This window comes from Canis lupus, chromosome 2 (genome assembly GCF_003254725.2).
Source record: "Canis lupus dingo isolate Sandy chromosome 2, ASM325472v2, whole genome shotgun sequence".
In the NCBI taxonomy this organism is placed as follows: domain Eukaryota; kingdom Metazoa; phylum Chordata; class Mammalia; order Carnivora; family Canidae; genus Canis; species Canis lupus.
This window is the reverse complement of record NC_064244.1, coordinates 40,253,662-40,273,473: the sequence shown is the minus strand read 5'-3', so window position 1 is coordinate 40,273,473 and position 19,812 is coordinate 40,253,662. Positions and strand designations below refer to the sequence as shown.

Sequence of the window (19,812 nt, the reverse complement as noted above, 5' to 3'; positions counted from 1 at the left end):
CCGCAGCAATCGGGCAGCAAAAAGAAATAAAAGGCATTCAAATTGGCAAAGAAGAAGTCAAACTCTCCCTCTTCGCCGATGACATGATACTCTACATAGACAACCCAAAAGCCTCCACCCCACGATTGCTAGAACTCATACAGCAATTTGGTAGCGTGGCAGGATACAAAATCAATGCCCAGAAGTCAGTGGCATTTCTCTACACTAACAATGACACTGAAGAAAGAGAAATTAAGGAGTCAATCCCATTTACAATTGCACCCAAAAGCATAAGAGATCTAGGAATACACCTAACCAAAGAGGTAAACGTTCTATACCCTAAAAACTACAGGACACTTCTGAAAGAAATTGGGGAAGACACAAAGAGTTGGCTCCTCGATTTTAAATGTCGTTTCCTTCCTAAAGGCCCCGTGAGCCCTCTGAGGGAAAGGAAATCGCGTTCTAGTTACTCTCCTAAGGTGGGAACTGGCGCTCGGTTTCCCAGGTAGTTCTCAGGTGCGTCTGGCGGACAGGTAGAGGGAATCCCCCAGCCCCGCACCCCCGGCCCACCTCTGAGGAACCTGTGTCTGCCACAGGCTCCCGGAGCATCCGGAGGGGCCCTAGAGCCCACGTCCGCCAGGCGTCTCCCTCCGTTTGCACGGGCAGGATCACACCCGCACGCCCCAGCAGGCCTGCGCCGCCGACCCCTGAGGCCTACATTACTCTGCCAGTCCTGCTGACGCTGAACGCGGGCTAGAGTCCTCGCTGGCTCCCCTTGGCCGAAGCTTCTGGGCTCCGGCTTTCACCAGGAGGCCACAGACGTCCCTCAGCCAGGCACTCACCAGGTGGGAATCATTTCCCTTTGGCTGCTTGTCCTCACGAAGAGAGCTCCGTGGCAGCAACCCTCAAAGGAAGAGGGGTGAATGGTAAAAACCCCAACGTTTTCAACGCGGTGACTCACAGAACTCCATGGATACCAATTTCTGTGTCTTTGAAGTCAGAGAAAATACTGTTTCCTCAATGAGCAGATTCCTGGGGATGACTCTGGAAGGCTAGGGCTTCCTTCCAGTAGAAGCATACCGCAAAACAGGATTAGGAGCTAGCACCCCAGATGCAGACAGCCCTGGATGAGAAGGCCACCTGGCCACTTGCTAGCCCCACGGCCCTTGGTGGCCCCTGTGCCCTGTGCGGGCCTCCCTCTCCTAATCTGTGTGACAGGATTTTGGCTGTCTGACAACATCGGTGTGGTTACCTAGGGAGACCATGTGTGTACCTGAATGAGAGTGATTATGGGTTAGTTAGGATTGACTCACGTTAGGAATAAAGCCCGGAATGAGCCTCTTCTGCAAAACTGCATCCCAGTTCATGTCGTTCATATATGGGAAGTTCTGGACATCAGACAAGTGAGAAAATCGTTGGTCTGGATTGGGCTCAAGTAGCTGCCAATGGAACACAAACAGCAAGATCATGATGAAGGTCAAAGTGGGGCAAAAAAAAAAAAAATTATACAAATTCCCTGTAAAAGTTCTCAAGGGTAGGTCTGAAGGAAACGAGGCAGTGTTCCCCTTCTCTAATCCTATCAAATAATACAGATAATAGGTACATGAATAATGTGATCATGCATGGATAGAATGAGCTGTAAGCAGGTTTTTGCAGTGTGGTGAGTGAAAACAGATTGTCCTAGTGAGTCAAACATACTTTTGATTCCTGACTCTTACTACTTAATTAACTATGGGCAAGTTTGTCCTCTAAACCTTAGTCTACCATCTATAAAAAGGAGATAATAGCCTAACTTGCATGGTTATGGGTAGGAATAAATGAGGTCAAGTATATAAAGTACCTAAGACAAGGTCAGCCCTTCTTAGGTGGTGAATGCTCATGTGTTTTCACAAATGAAATTGACTTCCTATTAGAAGTTTTATCTGTTCATACAATTAATCAAAATATATTGGGTGTGACACAGATAAGATGTAACGAAGCTTACTGTTACAGTTTGGGTTTTGCAAACTGTGATTAAAGATTTTTTCCCCCTGTGGGATCCCTGGGTGGCGCAGCGGTTTAGCGCCTGCCTTTGGCCCAGGGCGCGATCCTGGAGACCCGGGATCGAATCCCACGTCAGGCTCCCGGTGCATGGAGCCTGCTTCTCCCTCTGCCTGTGTCTCTGCCTCTCTCTCTCTCTCTCTGTGACTATCATAAAATAAATAAAAATTTAAAAAAAAAAAAAAAAAAAAAAAAAGATTTTTTCCCCCTGTAACCGTGCCACAGCTAATATCACATCAGTCCTGTGGCTCAAATGGAAATGTCACTTCTGCTTGAGAACGCCCCTGGAGACCATAGTCATGGATTATGGGGGTGTAATTCTGGGGGTGAGAAGGGCTGTCTGGGAACTGAGGAAAGTTTGCTTACGGAAAATGACCCCTCTCTTCATCTTTGACATGATCAATATCCCTATTCCAAATCAGGGAACTTGACCCCAAAGACGGGAGGCACAGGTGTGAACCCCAGGCCCTCAAAGCCCTTGGCCTTAACTGGCCACAACTTTGTGATTTTCCCTCTTGGGAGAAAGCCAAGTGCATCCTCTGGGGCTCCTCATTCTTTCCTCCGTATAATTATTCAGTGCATACTACTTAGCTGTTACTACTATTGCTAGTAATCCTTTTCATGAATAAGGCACCTGAAAATCTGACGGACACTATGGACCTCATTTATTCAAACACCAGACCTTACTACCTGTCAGGCTCTGTGCTGGATGCCGAGGTGGCACGGCGAAGAAGCCTGCCACGGTCTGTCCTCACAGGGCTTAGAATACAATATTCAGTGACCCAAGAATCGTACACATATAATGCATAATTTCAAATAAAAAATGGTATGAAGGAAAGATAGTGCTATGTGACCTTACGGCAGAAGAAAGCTCTCTGAGGAAGTGACATTTAAGCTGAGATCTAAAGCTGTGCTTCTCTATCTATGTAGAAGGGTCATTTTTTTCTGCTTGTTTTAATTTCCTACCCAGTTAGATCAATATGTGATCTTATTGTGCACGGCTTATATGCAGTGCCACACCATGTGTAGCTTGTGATTTGAGTTAACACCCTGTTCAGTGACATGAGTCCACTGACCATGTATTTAGAGGCATCAGCAGAATCAAATTGCAGTAACAGTTTCTAAATGCTTCTCTCAATTTCTATACTTCTCATGGGCCTGAAGGAAACAGTTCATGGACTTGAACAGTCAGTGAATCCCACTGAGTAGTGTTGATCTAACAGAGAGAGCTGGAAGAGCTGCGGGTGGGGCATTGTTCCAGGCAGGAGTAGCATGTGCAAAGGCCCTGTGGTAAGAGACTGGCATGTGATAGTAAGAAGGGAGAGGAAAAGGAGAAGAGAAAAAGAAGTATAAAGTAGTTTATGTGTAGTCAAAAGGGGAACAAAAGTCCAAAATGGGGCTTGATTGGTAGTGAGAACCTTTATACCATACAAATTATCTTGATCTTAATTCTTTTTTTGTAAAAAAAAAAAAAAAAAAAAAAAGAGAGATTTTATTTATTTATTTATTTCATGAGAGACAGAGAGAGAGAGAGGCAGAGACACAGGCAGAGGGAGAAGCAGGCTCCATGCAGGGAGCCCAACATGGGACTTGATCCCAGGACTCAATTCTGGGACTCTTGGACCATGCCCTGGGCCGAAGGCAGGCACTAAACCGCTAAGCCACCAGGGATCCCCTCTTGATCTTAATTCTAAGAACCATGAGAAGACAATGAATTTTACTTTGAAAAGATCGGTATGGGGCAGAGGAGAGAACTGAATGCAGTATGTAAAAGTGTACAGGACAAACCAGTTATAAGGCAAGACCTGATGGCAGTGGGACTGGGGAGATGGCAGTAGAGATAGAGAGAGGGTTCAAGAGATATTTACAAAATCAGGTTACAGAACTTGGCAATGAACTGGATATGGGGATGATGGGTGATTTCTGGTTTCTGGCTTCCCTAACTGGATGGATAGAGGGGCCAGTCACTGAGAAAGGGAACATCACAGGAAGTCCAGGAAATAGAGACCAGGAACTCCATTTTGGACACCCTGAGTTTGACACTACTGAGCAAGAGGACACGTGTTGCCTTGTCGAAGCCACATGCTTGAAAGCTGTTAGGTGCGAAGCCCACTCTCGAAATGTGTATTTTCGTGGCTGCCTCCACTATTATAGACTACCTCTCACCTCAAACCAGAGAGCATGCTTCTCTTTCCCACTTGCATTGCTCATGCAGTCCTCCTTCTTACCTTTTTAAGTAGTGACACCATTTCCTGTGACCAGGCAGAGGGGTAAGCCACGATAGCCGTGTCAAACATGTGTGCGATTTCCTTGCTGGAAGTGCTGGAGCGAATATGGTACGGTCTCTTGGGGAGAGAACAAATAAGAGTCTTCATATTTAAAGGGTAAAGAAAAAAATTTTGTTTCGCACGTGTTCCCGAAGCTAAATTTTCTACCAGTAAAATCTCAGTATCATTTTCTAACCCCTTCCAGCTGTTTTTTCATATGCAAATATGGTCTACTGTTCCCAGATCTTTTATTTATTTATTTATTTTAAAAGACACCAGAAATCTGTAGTTTCCTGTGAAATCTCAGAATTGTTAAAAACTTGTTAAAAACCCATTGGGCCAAATGAAACATTTCTGTGCACTCAATCCACCTGAGATACCAGTTTGGGATGTTTTGTAAGGCAGCTTACCTAAGTATTTGCCTAAAACATGGGACAAGTGTCCAGTAAAAGGAACTTGAAAAAAATTGTTACTTAAATGTTAATTATTAAGAGGCCCAGAGTTGTACTCTACACCTCGTTGTGCTTCTTGAATCAGTAGTGAGCTCAGGGTAGAGTGCGACCCAGGAAAATTTAACTCCAGTCCAAAATCCTATGAGTTGCTAGTTATGTGGAGTAGGGTGGAGAACTTTATCAGGAGACAAAATATTTTTACTTCTGAGAGAACCAAGTTCTTCTCTGGTTTTAATTTTGGGGATAAGAAATCAAACAAAGCAGTGGTTTTGTTATATTTTTCACCGCTGTCCACTAGAGAGCAGCCTTTACCTATATTAATTTCTCTAGTTCACAAAACGGATTTATGGGATTTTATCTTTTGTGTGAACTGTGAGCTACTTAGGGCCAGAGATCATGTCTTATTCGTATTTGTGTCCACTGAACCTAGCACCCAGTAGGTGGTCATTACATGTTTGTTGAATGAACAATATTTCCATATTAGGTTAACCAACAATGGGACAGTTAATATGGCTATGTACATTTATCAAGTGCCTGACCCTTTCAAGATATGTAATAAATGACTGTGGATTGATGGAGAAAATTGAAAGAAATGGAAGAGTTTCATATTCTTCCTGCTGTAAATCAGTATTAAAAGGTAATGTGATTATAGACGGCTAATAGACACATAAAAATATGCTCAACATCACTCATTGTCAGGGAAATACAAATCAAAACCACAATGCGATATTCCCTCACACCTGTCAGAATGGCAAAAATCAACAGCACAAGAAACAACAGGTGTTGGCGAGGAACTGGAGACAGGGGAACCCTCTTACACTGTTGGTAGAATGCAAACTGATATAGCCCCTCTGGAAAATACTATGGAAGTTCCCCCAAAAGCTAAAAATAGAACAACTCTACAATCCAGCAATTTCATTACCAGGTATTTATTTACCCAAAGGATACAAAAATACTAATTCAAAGAGATACATGAACCCTGATGTTTGTAGCAGCCTTATTAATAAGAGCCAAATTATGGAAACTGCCCACGTGTCCATTGACTGATGAATGGATAGGTATCTCTCTATATATATGTACATATATTCCATTTTATATATAATGGAATGTTAGCCATCAAGAGGAATGAAATCTTGCCATTTGCATTGATGTGGATGGAGCTGGAGAATGTTATGCTAAGTGAAAGAAGTCAGAGAAAGACAAATACCATGTGATTTACCCATATGTGGAATTTAAGAAACAGAACAAATGAACGTGTGGGTGGGGAGGAAAGAGGCAAACTGAGAAATAGATTCTTAACTACAGAGAACAAAGTGATGGTTACCAGAGGGGGGAGGGGCAGGGGGATAGGCTGAGTGAGTGATGAGCAACAAGGAGGACATTTGTGATGAGCCCTGGGTGTTGAATGTAAGGGATGAATCACTGAATTCTACACCTGAAACTGATATTACACTGTTACCCAATGGAATCTAAATAAAAGCTTGGGGGTGAGGGTGGGAAAGGTAATGTAGTTAAGATCTTGAGCTTTGAAGGTAAGAAAGGATTTGAGTGTTAAATTGAGGCACTCAATTTGTTCCTTTATCTGTAAAATAAACCACCACATGAGTTTGTTGGAAAATTAAATGACATGATGCATGTAAAGTTCTCCGTAGAGCAGCTAACACATACCCAGTGCAGGAGAGAGATTTGTGTTATTCTTGAACACAACATAGACAGACACATCATACAAATGTGAATAGTGAATAGCGAGAGTCATCAATAAAGGTGATGTGAAGAAAGGCTTAACTCTACACCTGGTATGTCAACATCAAGTTGGTTGGGGAAGCACAAAGTGCTAGGAGTTGACTCTCCAAAAAGGAGACTGGCCAAACTTTAATTTTTTTTATGCAAGGTCTAAACACACATACCTGCCACCTATTTTCTTTCCACAAGACTGAATAAAGGATTCATTTGTCCCAGTAACCAAACAATGGAGATAACTCATGTAACTCAGCCCTAGAAAGATGTGCTCGCTACCTTATCACCGTGATCAGTGCTTACTGACGGTCTACTAGCCAAGGCCTGTGGGCCACACTACACGGGATGCACTCTATACCTTTAAGAGTCGGGGCAGGTTTGGCACACTTCAGCTTCCAGGTTTATATGGGCAGGTGCGTACGTTTTTTTCTTTTTTCTAATTTCATTGCTGCTTGTAAACTTACTGTTTCTCAGCTAAAAACATAAAATGATTTGATAAATGAATAAGTTAACTGATGAATGCTGCAGGCAACTCGTTTATTATTTATCTATTTATTTATCTATTTATTTATTTATTTATTTATTTATAAAAGATTTTATTTATGAGAGAGAGAGAGAGACATGCAGAGACACAGGCTGAGGGAGAAGCAGACTTCCTGCAGGGAGCCTGACGTGGGACTTGATCTCGAGTCTCTAGGATCAGGCCCTAGGCTGAAGGCAGTGCTAAACCGCTGAGCCTCGTTTATTTATTTATTTATTTATTGCCCTCGTTTATTTTTTAAATTTTTAAAAAAGATTTAAAAAAATTATTCGTGAGACACAAACACAGGCGGAAGGAGAAGTGGGCTCCCTGTGGGGAGCCCTATGTGGGACTCGATCCCAGGACCCTGGGATCACAACCTGAGCCAAAGGCAGACACTCAAGCACTGAGCTACTCAGGCGCCCCAGAGGCAACTGATTTAAATGTGCTTTTTTCAATACTTTAGAAGGCCAAGTGACTGAACTTATATTTAAAAAAAAATCCTCATGATCTGTCAACCTATGAAAAATAGTCAAATTGCCTTTGTCTTATACAAGAACTTATCTTTCTAGTTCTAAAATTTAAAATCCATGTTAATTCATCCATTATCACAATTGTATATTTATTCATTTGCCAAATATTTATTGAATGCCCATGATGTTCCAGCACCTCTGTTGGGTGTTGGGAAACTGAGAACAAGAGGGACATGATTTCTACACTGGTGGAGCTTATAGTCTATTCACAGAAACCATAAATATTTATATAGACTGCACACACTAATATACTCACACCCCTAAATCAATGGAATGCACGCTATAAAGAAATTACAGTGTGCAGTGACAGGATCTATCAAACAATTCCTAGGCAGCATATACAATAAGAGCAAGAATATAAAGAATGAATGAGGTGGAAAAAGTAAAACATTAGATTGGAGAAAATGAGGTGTTGTGATCATAGTCTTATTTCAGGAGCATGAGAGCAAAAGAGTTGCAGCTATATGCAGGATGTACAATTAGGACAAAACTATGTGTATACCTACTAGAAGCTAATACTTTAGAATAACCCAAAGCTAGAAAAGACAGACCTTGCCCTTACAGTGGCAGACAAAGCAGGTCAATAGCTAAGGGACCCATTCATCAAGACTGCAGTGAAGGTCAGAAACCACAGAGATGTCAAGGTCAGGCATATTTGTCCTTGAGCCAATATATATTTTTCTATAAATGAGAATTTGTAAATGTGGAGGCAATCGATGTTTAGCCCCCATCCTCTGTGGTCTGGTTGTGTTGATAGTTGTAATTAAATGTGATTAGCTAGATTTTGAAACCTAATTACCTACAGCCTACTTGGTGATTCTTTGCTAGACTGTGGCTGGGCTGATATGTAGTGCCTTGTGCCCCCATTCCTTCAATACTCGCTTGTTATGTGTCTATTTAAAGTTAAATTCTGGGGATAATACTAAACTGTATAAGGTACATGTTTCACCTTTAATGAATTTATAGTCTAATGACGTAGAAGAGATAAAAACATAACAATGGATAAACCTCGAAAAACTCATAAGGGCAATACTTCGCAAAATGGATTTAAATTCAATAACCTGTTAGTAACTTTTCTTTACCTTCCCCCCTGCCCAAAGAAAAGAAAAGAAAAAAATCAATCTGACAAATGTTAATACAGAGAACTACCACAGAGGTAAAATAATATGGAGGGGGAAACATTTTGTTGGCGAAATTCTTTCTAGGCATTTTCTTAGTTTAAGAAATGTCTTCTTTAAAACATATGACGCTCATTTGCCCTTACACTCAGAACCCAGGAGCCAAGTGACAGAGAGGAATCCAACAAGACAGGGCATGAATTGTGTCATATTAATAATTCACTTCCACCTTGGGGAAGTATGTCGAAGTTAGAGTCCCATACTGTGAGTGCAAAATGATTTTCTTTAAACAAACAAATATATTTACACAAGATATTTAGTGAGGTGCACTGATTTTCCCTCTCTGGGAGTTTGTAATACCCTTATTATTCATTTAATTTTATCTGCATTTGATGTTAGCTCACATGCTAGGATCCAAAGGTAGGAGAGTGAATATGTGCAGAAATCCCAAGCATCCCATGGCATAGTGCTTTCAAACCTGGCTAACAAACTGCTTGATTTTTAGCAAAAACAAAATAACAACAATAAAAATCTATTCTTTCATCCTAAAAATAAAACTTGCTGGAAGAGTAACCAAGGAGAAGTGCATACCCGGCCTCTCAAGAGCTCATACGCCGTCACTCCCAGGGACCACCAGTCCACGGCAAAGGAATAGCCTGCTTCTCTCCTGGAGTTGAACATCTCAGGTGCTGAAAACACAGAAAAGTTAGGTCAGTTTTACTCCCTGAGACATTAACGAATCTCTGCTCCCAACATGTTCCTCCAAAGGCACATTACCAGGGTAAATAAAAGGAAGAAACACTGCTAGGGATGTTTATCACCCCTTGCTAGATTGCTCACAGCAGGCAAAAATGGCTAATTTTCTTTTCTCAGTGGCCTCATTCATCAGCCAACACACGGGCCTGCGCAGGCCTTGATGGGCAAATTCTTCTCTTATTTATATCACGTAACTATTAAAAACCGGATCCCGTAAGGCGTCAAAAGTTCAGCTGACCCTAAAGTCAAATGTGGGGGAAGTTGTTATTTGTTGTCTTGATTTGGAAGATTTATGTTGAAGGACTAAAATGTAGATTACTGCTGCAAACACTTAGAATTTGGTGCGAGGTACACTGGATTGGCTCTCCATCTCAGAGTCCCCTAGAAGACCAAGAGCAGCATTTACAGCCCGCTCTTGATGGTGAGAGAGAGAGAAGAGGAGAGAGTGGGCACTCTGAGAAATAGGTGTCACAGCAGGTGGAGAAACTTACGCTTTGTAACAGTTATTTGAAAGGACTCCAAGGGAAAGCAAAGCTACAGTCAATTTTGCCCCTGGAGGTGACCTCATAGTTATGTATTCTCCAAGCACTTTGATGCTCGGTGAACCTTCTTCATACTCTTCCAAAAATATACCTAACTCGTGAGGGGTAAGGCACAAAGCAAGGGCTGCACGCTCACCATTACAGTTCTAGTGTTTAATATTGAACCTGGCATTTAGAGTCACTCAACAGAAATATGTTGAATAAATAAACAATGAGGAGTCAAGTAAATAAGCAGCGGTGACAATTATTAGCTCTGGAGCCATGCTGTCTGGGGGAAAATCCTGCCTTTACAGCTTATTCTGACCTTGAAAAAGTCAGCTGCTCGACTTGAGAATCTTCATCAGCAAGGTCAAAATAATAAGGAGATCTTTATAGAGGTGAGAAATTAAATGAGACAATGCATGCCAAAATCTCAGCTCCGTGCCTGGCACCTAGAAAGTGCTCCAAAAATTAGTCTCTGTTCTGGAGAAGCCAACATTCATAGGAAATTCTGTGTATAGCTTTTACTTGTCAAAAGCTATACACAGTTGACCCAAGCTTCTGACAGTAAGGTGTTGGCTCTGGAAAGGAAATTGGCGTGATGTGAGGCCTGCATGCAGGCTTACTACCTAGGATACTCAAGTCCCAAGTAAAATCCTGCTGACGACATCCAATCAGAGGTAGAATGTTGATAGCCCAAGGCCCAGGACTGACCCTGACCGCAAGAGCCTCATTCCCTAGTGATTTCATCTCTTGTGCATCACTGCGTCCTTTCTTTACATCATGGCTCCCCATGCAGTTTGGGAGATAATTGGCCCTGACCCCACGGTACCCACTAGACTGGATAGAAATGGGTTTTATTTCCACTTTCCCTTACCAGTACCCTGGGTGACAGGTGACAGGCAGCGGAGGATACCTAACATCTGGGTATTTTCAGTTTGAGAGTATTGTGAACAGTACAGTCATGAACACTTCTAAAAGTCCACACATCTACAGGGTATGTTCCTGGAGGGGAGCTGCTGGGGAAAGGACGTGCGTCTAAACATATTCTGGGTAATGGCCAACTATTAATCCAAGTGGTAGTACCGATTAACACTGTGACCATAGTGTAACGGAGTTTCTTTTGCTCAGCCTCCTTACCCACACTTGGTGTTACCTGACCTTTTGAATTCTCCCAATATTGCAAATGTGCATTGATCTTTTATTGTGGTTTAAATTGGCATTCTCTTGATTACTAATAAGCTTGACTCCATTTTAATGTGTCTATTGGCTATTTTGATTTTTTCCATCATTTGGTTTTCAGGTTTTTCTTTTTAAAAACGATTGTATTTATTTACTTATATGAGTTAGAGAGAGATCATGAGCAGGGTGAGGATGGGTAGAGGGAGAGGGAGAAGAAGACCCCCAGCTGAGCAGGGAGCCTGAAGATACCGGGCTCGTCCCCAGGACCTTGGGATCACGACCTGAGCTGAAAGCAGATTAACTGACTGAGCCACCCAGATGCCCCGGTTTTCAGTTTTTAAAACACCTAGATAGTAAATTTTTAAAAAAGATTTTATTTATTCATTTTGATGGAGGGGAGAGCAGAGCGGGAGGGAGAGGGAAAAGCAGTTTCCATGCCGAGCACGAGCCTGAAGTGGGGCTCAATCTCAGACCCTGAGATCATGACCTGAGATGAAATTAAGAATCAAAAGCTCAGGGATCCCTGGGTGGCTCAGCGGTTTAGCACCTGCCTTCCGCCCAGGGCGTGATCCTGGAGTCCCGGGATCGAGTCCTGGATCAGCCTCCCTGCATGGAACCTGCTTCTCCCTCTGCCTGTGTCTCCCATGAATAAATAAATAAAATCTTAAAAAAAAAAATCAGAAGCTCAAATGACTGAGTCCCCAGGTGCCCCTAGATAGTAGCTTCTTGGTCAAGAAATTAAAAAAGGGCCCCAAACCTAATCCACAAATGTAATGCAATAGAAATAATTAATGAAATTTACAAAAAAATCATAAATTTTAGCTACCAGAATAAAATCTATGAATAATAAAAGTTTTCTGAAAAAGAATAAAGACATAGACTTGCATCCTATGTATAGGATTAAGTAATATTATATTATATAGTTATAATAATTAAATTATATTATAAAGTTATAATAATTAAGATTTGAAAACCACAGAATGTATGTGCTAGTATATAAGGATATTTAGTTTATGATGAACATATTATAAATCAACAGGGAACAGGTCTTGTTTGGTATGTCATCTCAAAACACTTATTTAATGATATAACAAAAAATAAGGTCAGATCCTTATGACATATCTTCATTCCAATTACGTATCTTATATGTAATTGGAATAAGAAGAAAATGAAACTATAACAGTAATAAAAATATTAGGTATCCATATCCAAAATCTGAGATAAGAAGGTCTTACTAAGAATAGCATCAAAGGTAGAAACTATAGGAGTGCCTAGGGGTGCAGTGGTTGAGCAACTGACTCTTGGTTACGGCTCAGGTCAGGATCTCAGGGTCATGGAATCCAGCACTGCATCGGGCTTTGTGCTCATTGTTGCATCTGCCAGAAACTGTCTCTCCTTCTCCTTCTCCTCCAGCCCCCCCTCCAATGCTCTCTCTTCCTCTCTCAAATTAATTAATTAATGAAAAAAATTAAAAAATAATGAAGAGGGTAGAAACTATAAAAAAGACTAATAGTGTGATGTTAGAAAAATAGTTCTTTATATAAAAAATGCCATAAGAACAACAGCAAACTAAAAGGTAGGAAATCAGGACGCCTGGGTGGCTCAGTGGTTGAGCGTCTGCCTTTGGCTCAGAGCGTGATCCCAGAGTCCTGGGATCGAGTCCCATGTCGGGCTCCCTGCATGGAGCCTGCTCCTCCCTCTGCCTGTGTCTCTGCCTCTCTCTCTCTCTCTGTGTGTCTTTCATGAATAAATCAATAGAATCTTTAAAAAATTAAGAGGTAGGAAATCATATTTTCATATTTATATCATATATGATACACTCATATTCCGAATATATAAGGGTCTATAATTTTTTATATAATCAATAAGAAATATCAGGATAGGATAAAAATATTAACACCCTAATAGGAAATGAGCAAAGAACATGCACAATTTACCTAAAAAGTCAGGGAATTGCAGTATTAGTATCCTAATGAGGGACTGTTTTAAATGATCTTTTCAGGAAGATTAAAGATATTCATTGTGCAGCCCTGCTGAGAATCCAGGGAAGTAAATATTCTGACACTTTGAGAATGAATGAGCATAAATCAATGCGGACATTCAGGAGGAGAACACATTAACACTTAAGTGTCCACCGACCAGGAATTCTTGGAATGGGAATTTATCTCAAAGATAAACAAGTCTCAGGACCTATTTCTGCTAACAGGAGTTTCATTACAGACTTATCTATATTTCAACGTGAGAAACAACCTAAGGTTCAATAATAAAGAACTGGTTAATTTGATGCAGTCCTCTAATTCTGTGGTGCATGATCATCAAAAATGATAGTTACCTACACTGGCGTGGGAAAATTAGCAGAGTATCAGTTGCCAAGACCAAGGCTCTGGAGCCAGAGAGAAACGAGGTGCAATTCTGGCTGGATGCGTCTGTAGACTGGAGGCAGAGAGGAGCCACAGGACAGCAGAGTGTTCAGGAGTCGGGGCTCTGTATCCCTCGCTTCACCTGGGGCAAAGCGCTTCATTCCTCAGTTGGTGTGTTTCAAGTGGGACTAACAATAGTAACAGCCTCATGGAAGTTTTAGTCTCAATGATGTAATGCACACACTCAGAACGATGCTTGGCACATAGGAAGAGCTCAGTCAGTGGTAGCCATTGTCCCTTCATCATCCTCACCATCAACCTCACCATCATCTTCACCATCAGCACTATGGCTCGAGATTTTTTTAAAAAATTTTTTTAATAAGATTGCATTTATTTTTGGGGAGAGAGAGAGCATGACCAAGGGGGAAGGTCAGAGGGTGAGGGAGAAGTAGGCTCCCAGCTGAGCAGGAAGTCCCACATGGGGCTTGATCCCAGGACTCCAAGATCCAGACCTGAGCTGAAGGCAGATGCTTAACTGACTGAGCCACCCAGGCACCCCTTGAGATGTTTTTAGACTTGGGTTTAATTTTGTGCTCTACCAATGTGATTATGATCTTGTCGTGTTTTCCCTAGGCCTGATTTTTTTTTTACTCTATGAAATCAGAATAATAGTAAAACCTCTTTCATAGGGTTGTTTTGAGAATTTAATGGTTTAATAAATGTCAAAAGCTTAGCAGAGTGTTTGGGCCGTAATAAATGCTCATTGTATAATGTCTATTGTTATTACATTATAAAGTGAAAATTTAGGTCATAAAAATTTAGTATGATCCAACTTTTTTTTTTTTAAGATTTTACTTATTTATTCATGAGAGACACAGAGGCAGAAACACAGGCAGGCAGAGGGAGAAGCAGGCTGCCTTCGAGGAGCCTGATGCGGAACTTGATCCTGGGATCCCAGGATCACACCCTGAGCCAAAGGCAGATGCTCAACCACTGAGCTGCCCAGGTGTCCCAGTATGATCCAACTTAAAAAAAAAAAAAATGTATGTGTGTTTGTGTGTGCACAGAAAAAAGGTCTGGAAGGAAACCATAAATATCTACAAGTGGAGGAATTAACTTAATTTCCTTTTGCTTATCAGCATTTTACACATTTTCCATAGTGAGTTTGCTTTGTTTTTAATTGGGAAGAGAAAAATGTTTTCATTGGTTAAGCTCTAAGTGATCTGGATTATATTCCCACGGAGGCAGGAGTGAGGGGAGGGAGGAGGGAGCTGAAAGATGGTTCAGAGGCGGCCGACTGCTCATTCCCACCTGTCCAGAGCCAAGAACCTGCTGTAGGACATGCTCAGCACCTCACCTTAGTAGATGTTGTATATTCCTGTCACCGTCAGTATTTCATCCTAGTTTTCCTTCTTTCTTCTTAAAATAATTTTTCTTTCCAGGGCACCCAGATGGCTCCCTCGGTTAAGCATCTGAGTCTTGTTTCTGGCTCAGGTCAGGACTCAGGGTTCTGAGATCAAGTCCTGTGTCTGGCTCTGTACCCAGTGGGGCATGCTGCTTGGGACTCTTTCTCCCCCTCTGCCCCCACCCCCCAACTCACACATACGCATGCGCAGGTGCTCTCTCTCTCTCTCAAAATCTTTTTTAAAAAGAATATTTTTCTTTCTATAACTGCTAATTAGTATCCCACAGGAGCACTACAAAATGGGTGCTAGTGAATGTCTGTTACATAGATTTTGCCAAGTTATTTGGAATGTAATTTTTAAAAAGAAAAAAAACAGACTTCTACCCATGACACCTCTTAGAAAGACTCTTACCGAAAAATCAAAGGCAAAGGCAACCTTTGGATACAGAGTTAAGGGATGACAGATACTCATTTATACTGAAGCAAGAAACATTTCTAACAGGTTGGCTTTACCTAGATTGACTGACAATTTTTTAAGGACCACAAGTAATTTCTAAACAATTGCTCCCTTATCTCTCTTTCAGGAAAAAGCTGGACTTTCTGAAGTCAGACAGAATTTACTTTAAATTTAAGCTTTTTCAATTTTTAGCCATGTGATCTTGGGCAAATTACTTAGCTTCTTATTTCCTCATTGTAAAATGGTGCTAATTACAGTGAGCCTCATGGAGTTGCTGAGAAAAAACAAATGAGTAAGTGAGCGTTAAACATTTAACACGTTGTCTGGCCCATAGAAAGCTTTCAATAAATATTAGTAATTGTTAATTATAAGGGTGAAGGTGGAGAAACGTAGAGAACCTTGAACGCATTCCAATTTCCTAGCTCCGTGTTGCGAAAGGACTCGAAATGCCAAATTTGAGGAGAATTAAATTCTACGGATATTGTATTTAAAATCACTGGGGAGAGAAAAGAAGGGTAGCCTCCCTTTACTCCTCTCACCATGGAAACCAGGCCTAGAAAACCCAGATGCACATTCTGATTTGGCTCGAGAAAATAGCCCTTAATATGGAAACCCAGGAAACCTGCAGAATAAATTCATCAGACCAGCAGGCTCAGACATTCCCTTTTATCATCTGAGTACTGTGAGTTTGAGGCAGAAAATAGGCTGAATTAGATGTGTCCATTATTTTAGAAGTGACAAAGGAGATTTCTTCCCCCGCACTGGTAATAGGAAGCCAGGAAATTTGTAGTTGTTCAAATATCATCTAAAATAAGACTCATTTTTTTTTCCCATAGAGGATTTCTTCCTCTCAGAAAGTGGGGTGGCCCCACATGTAGGCGTTTTCTTTTCCTCTCTCTAGTTATATGAGGAAGAGAATGACATATTAAAAGAAGTGGCTTTGCTCTTACCCTTGATTTCAAGTTCGAGGATCTTGCTCATAAATTACTCTGACCATATCTAGTCAGAACCATTCATTGTGCCTCCCTAATTCCACTGGCTTAACCAGTGACATTATCTGCTTCAAACATCTCAACTAATTAGGGTAGAGGCAGAAATAGGTTCTTTTCTTCCGTCATCTGCCAACAACTATTCAGTGTCTTGTTTCCCATTTGTGTTGGGTAGAGGGCTCCCTTAATGATAGTTCATAGTCTCTTGCTTCATACATTTCAATCCTTTTTTGCCCATTAAAACGTCCACTGCAGATACTTTAAAATTCAGTTCTACAAATTTAAAGACTCCTATCTGATCCAGAGCTCTCCTATACCTCGCGGCTAGATTCACCACCCCGGTGTGGAGACAGCCAACCTGGTTGTCATATCCCTTCTCCCTTTTCCTAGAAAGTACCATCTGTTTTAGGACATGGAAGAGGGAGAGGGGAGGCAGAGGGATCCTAACAGAAACACCCTGCCCCTGCCCTGGGGTGATCTCTCTTCAGTTGCTTCTAGGAGCTGATGTAGCTCCTCATCTGGGGCAGAGCTTCTCAACCCTGGCTGCAGGGCCGAATTACCTGAAGAGCTTTTAAAGCACCCTATGCTTGGGATAGCAGAGGGATCACCTCTGGGATGCTGTTATAGTTGAGCTCAATTGTTGGAATGGGTGGTGTTTCCCGGAAGCCACGCTGAGAGGAATGACCCTCCCTCCAGGCTACCCCAGGGGTCCCTAACAAGCTGGACCGTACCCTCTGGCTAACCCACACCAGTCACCCCAACACACACTCATACACTGCTGTCTGTCTCCTAATGGTACCGTCCCCAGGAAGACTTCACTCCCAACTCATCAACCCTCATGGACAACTCAGGCCCTGTGAGACCAGGACCAGTCAGCACGTGCTGGTGACGAACCAGACATTGACCAAGCGTGGAAAGCCAGGTCGCTCCTCTCACAGTCACCCACAGACGTTCCAGATAATTCTCTTGAGATCTGACTCACCTGTCCTGGCTGGGGAGCGTGCAGGAGTCCCTCTTGCTGAATACCTTTGGGGAATGGGCAGCCGTTCTCTCTTTACATTTCTGGGGCAGGTGGGAGGCAAGGCTGGTCCTGCCTCCAACAAAAGCCCTTAGAATTTGCAGGAACTTGTGAGTGTCGTTAATGCAAGTAAATGTGAGACCTCCTTGACAGTTGTGGCACCTAGCCCTTATCTTTTTTTTTTTTTTTTTTGCCTTTATCCTTTTAGTCACCCTCTGGGTGTCTTTTGAACCTTCAGGCACAATCCAGTTAGTTCCTCATCTTTAGCAGGGAGAACCACGGGGTTGTCGCGGTGCTAAGGCTAAGGGTGAGGGGGCATCTGGGAGGCGCTGCGGGAACTTTGCCGCCCGATGCGGGTGATGCGGGGGCACGGAAGTGATGGGGACGGTGATACTCGTGTCCCTTATCACCATCTGACTTATTACTGTGCCTTACTTCGATTCTATTCTGTAGGAAGATTTTATTTATTTATTTGAGAGCGAGCTTGCGAGGGGGAGGAGGTGCAGAGAGGGACGGAGAGGAGCGCGCAGGCTCCGCGCTGAGGGCGCCCGACGCGGGGCTCGATCTCCTGACCTGGGATCGGGACCTGAGCCGAGACCAAGGGAGGGACCCCCAAGTGACGGCGCCCCACCCCAGGGGCCCCGGGTTCCATTGCTTGGGGCGCCTGCCAGTGGAAGGTGCGCCCCCTGAGCTGCAGACCCTGGGCGTTCGGCTCCCTCCCGGGGCGCCCCCCCCCCCCCCCCCGGCCCGGGGCGCGTGGCTCGGGGCGCCCGGCGGGGACAGGGCCGCGCGCACGGAGGGGCAGCCGTACCCATGTAAGGCCGGGTGCCCGCCACGGTGGTGAGCCGCGCCTCCCGGGGCAGCGTCGCCGCGATGTTGAAGTCCGCGATGTGCACGTGCCCTGCGAGACAAAAGCACCACAGCCACGCTCAGTCCGGCCCAGCGCTCCTGTGCCCGGGCCCGCGAGGTCCCCCGCCGGCAGCTCCGCAGCCCCCAGCCCCGGGGCACACCTGCCCGGCCCCAGCGGAGCGCGGGAGCCCTTGCACACCCGCGGCTCAAGCTCAGAAAGCGGTACCGCCTGGTTAAGGACGCGCCGCCCTGGGAAGTCGGCTTAGGATTTGCTGTTGGCCGCGTCTCGGGTGGTTAGCACCTGCGGGCATCAGGAGGGAGCCGCCGACAGCTAGTCTAGGCGTCAGATTGCCAAGCGTTTTTCCAAGGGTCTCATATGGGATTTTTTTTCCCCCAGAGATAAATACTGTTACTGTAACGCTGACACAAGTGTGGATACATGTATTTATTTCTTTGCCAAGCGAGAGTCCCTTTTCCTCCTGTTTCATCCAATTTCTCCAAAATATCATTAGTATTTTTTTGTCTGCTAGTTTAGGTTGTCCTCTACCTACCCCCAGCAAAATAATGTATTAGGGGAAGGCTGGGCCAAGTAAGTCAAGTTTTATTTATAAAGATGCTGTATAATGAGCCCTGGGCAGCGAGCCAAGAGATCTGAGCTCTGCCCTGAACTCTGCCCCTCATGTATCATAGACTGTCAGTCCCTTTTCTATGTTGAAACCAAGTTTCTTTTTGTAAAAAAAAAAAAGAAAAAAAATAGAAAAAGAAAGAAGAAAGAAGAAAGAAAGAAAAGAAAGAAAGAAAGAAGAAAGAAAGAAAGAAAGAGAAAGAAAGAAAGAAAGAAAGAAGAAAGAAAGAAAGAGAAAGAAAGAAAGAAAGAAAGAAAGAAAGAAAGAAAGAAAGAAAGAAAGAAAGAAAGAAAGAAAGAGAAGTGGACTAGATCATCTCTAGGGTGCCTCTCAGCTCTGACACTCCTGACTACAGAGCGTGGGTCTAAGGCCTCATTTCTGCAAGGAGCACAGCCTCCGAAGTGTGAGGGTCCTTGCATTTCCATCTAGAAGGAGGAAGAGGGCAGCAGCAGCAGCTCAGGCTCACAGCCTATTATGCTGTTGGCACAAAATGCATACGCTTTCAGAAGACCTTGAAGCGCTGGCATTTCCATTTACATGCTCTGTGGTTTGGAGGAGACGCGGCTGTAATTGGAGGGGATGTCATCTGTTCCTTCCTCCGTGTCTCACAGTCCACACTCCCCCCACTGCCAAACCTCTCGATCTGCTCCCTGATAGCATCCAGCGTGCTGCTAAAGACAAACCTCACTGCCTTTATTGCTGGGGTTTTGTTTTGTGCAAAAAAGTGTTTGGGGTCACTGATGTGTTGATATTTTAATAAAGAGTCTAGCTGAAAGTGAAGGTGTTCTTGCCTACATAATACCGACATGATTCTGAGAACTCTTCTATCATAGTATATAGGTTGCCTCGGCTTTTTGTTTCTTTGTCCCCCTAAGTCATGCTCAAATGGTTCACTGAATCAAATTAGGTCAGCCTGGAGACTTTGTAGTTAAGAAGAGCTTGTTCTCTGGAGTCAGCCGGCCTGGCTTCAAGTCCAAGTTCGACCACTAACTTGCTGTGCTAC

General features: G+C 43.2%; 1 protein-coding gene across 3 annotated transcripts in view; it reads right to left on the bottom strand.

The window, feature by feature from the left end:
• STK32A (serine/threonine kinase 32A) overlaps positions 1 to 19,812 on the bottom strand; it is a 127,985-nt gene that overhangs the window by 13,892 nt on the left and 94,281 nt on the right. For all 3 annotated transcript variants that reach the window (XM_025447652.3, XM_035713556.2, XM_035713554.2), the window contains exons 7-10: positions 18,146 to 18,235; positions 9,238 to 9,335; positions 4,248 to 4,364; positions 1,293 to 1,418 (exon numbers count right to left, since the gene is read on the bottom strand). In XM_025447652.3, the coding sequence (XP_025303437.3) occupies positions 1,293 to 1,418; positions 4,248 to 4,364; positions 9,238 to 9,335; positions 18,146 to 18,235 (431 nt within the window). The remainder of the gene's footprint in view (positions 1 to 1,292; positions 1,419 to 4,247; positions 4,365 to 9,237; positions 9,336 to 18,145; positions 18,236 to 19,812) is intronic.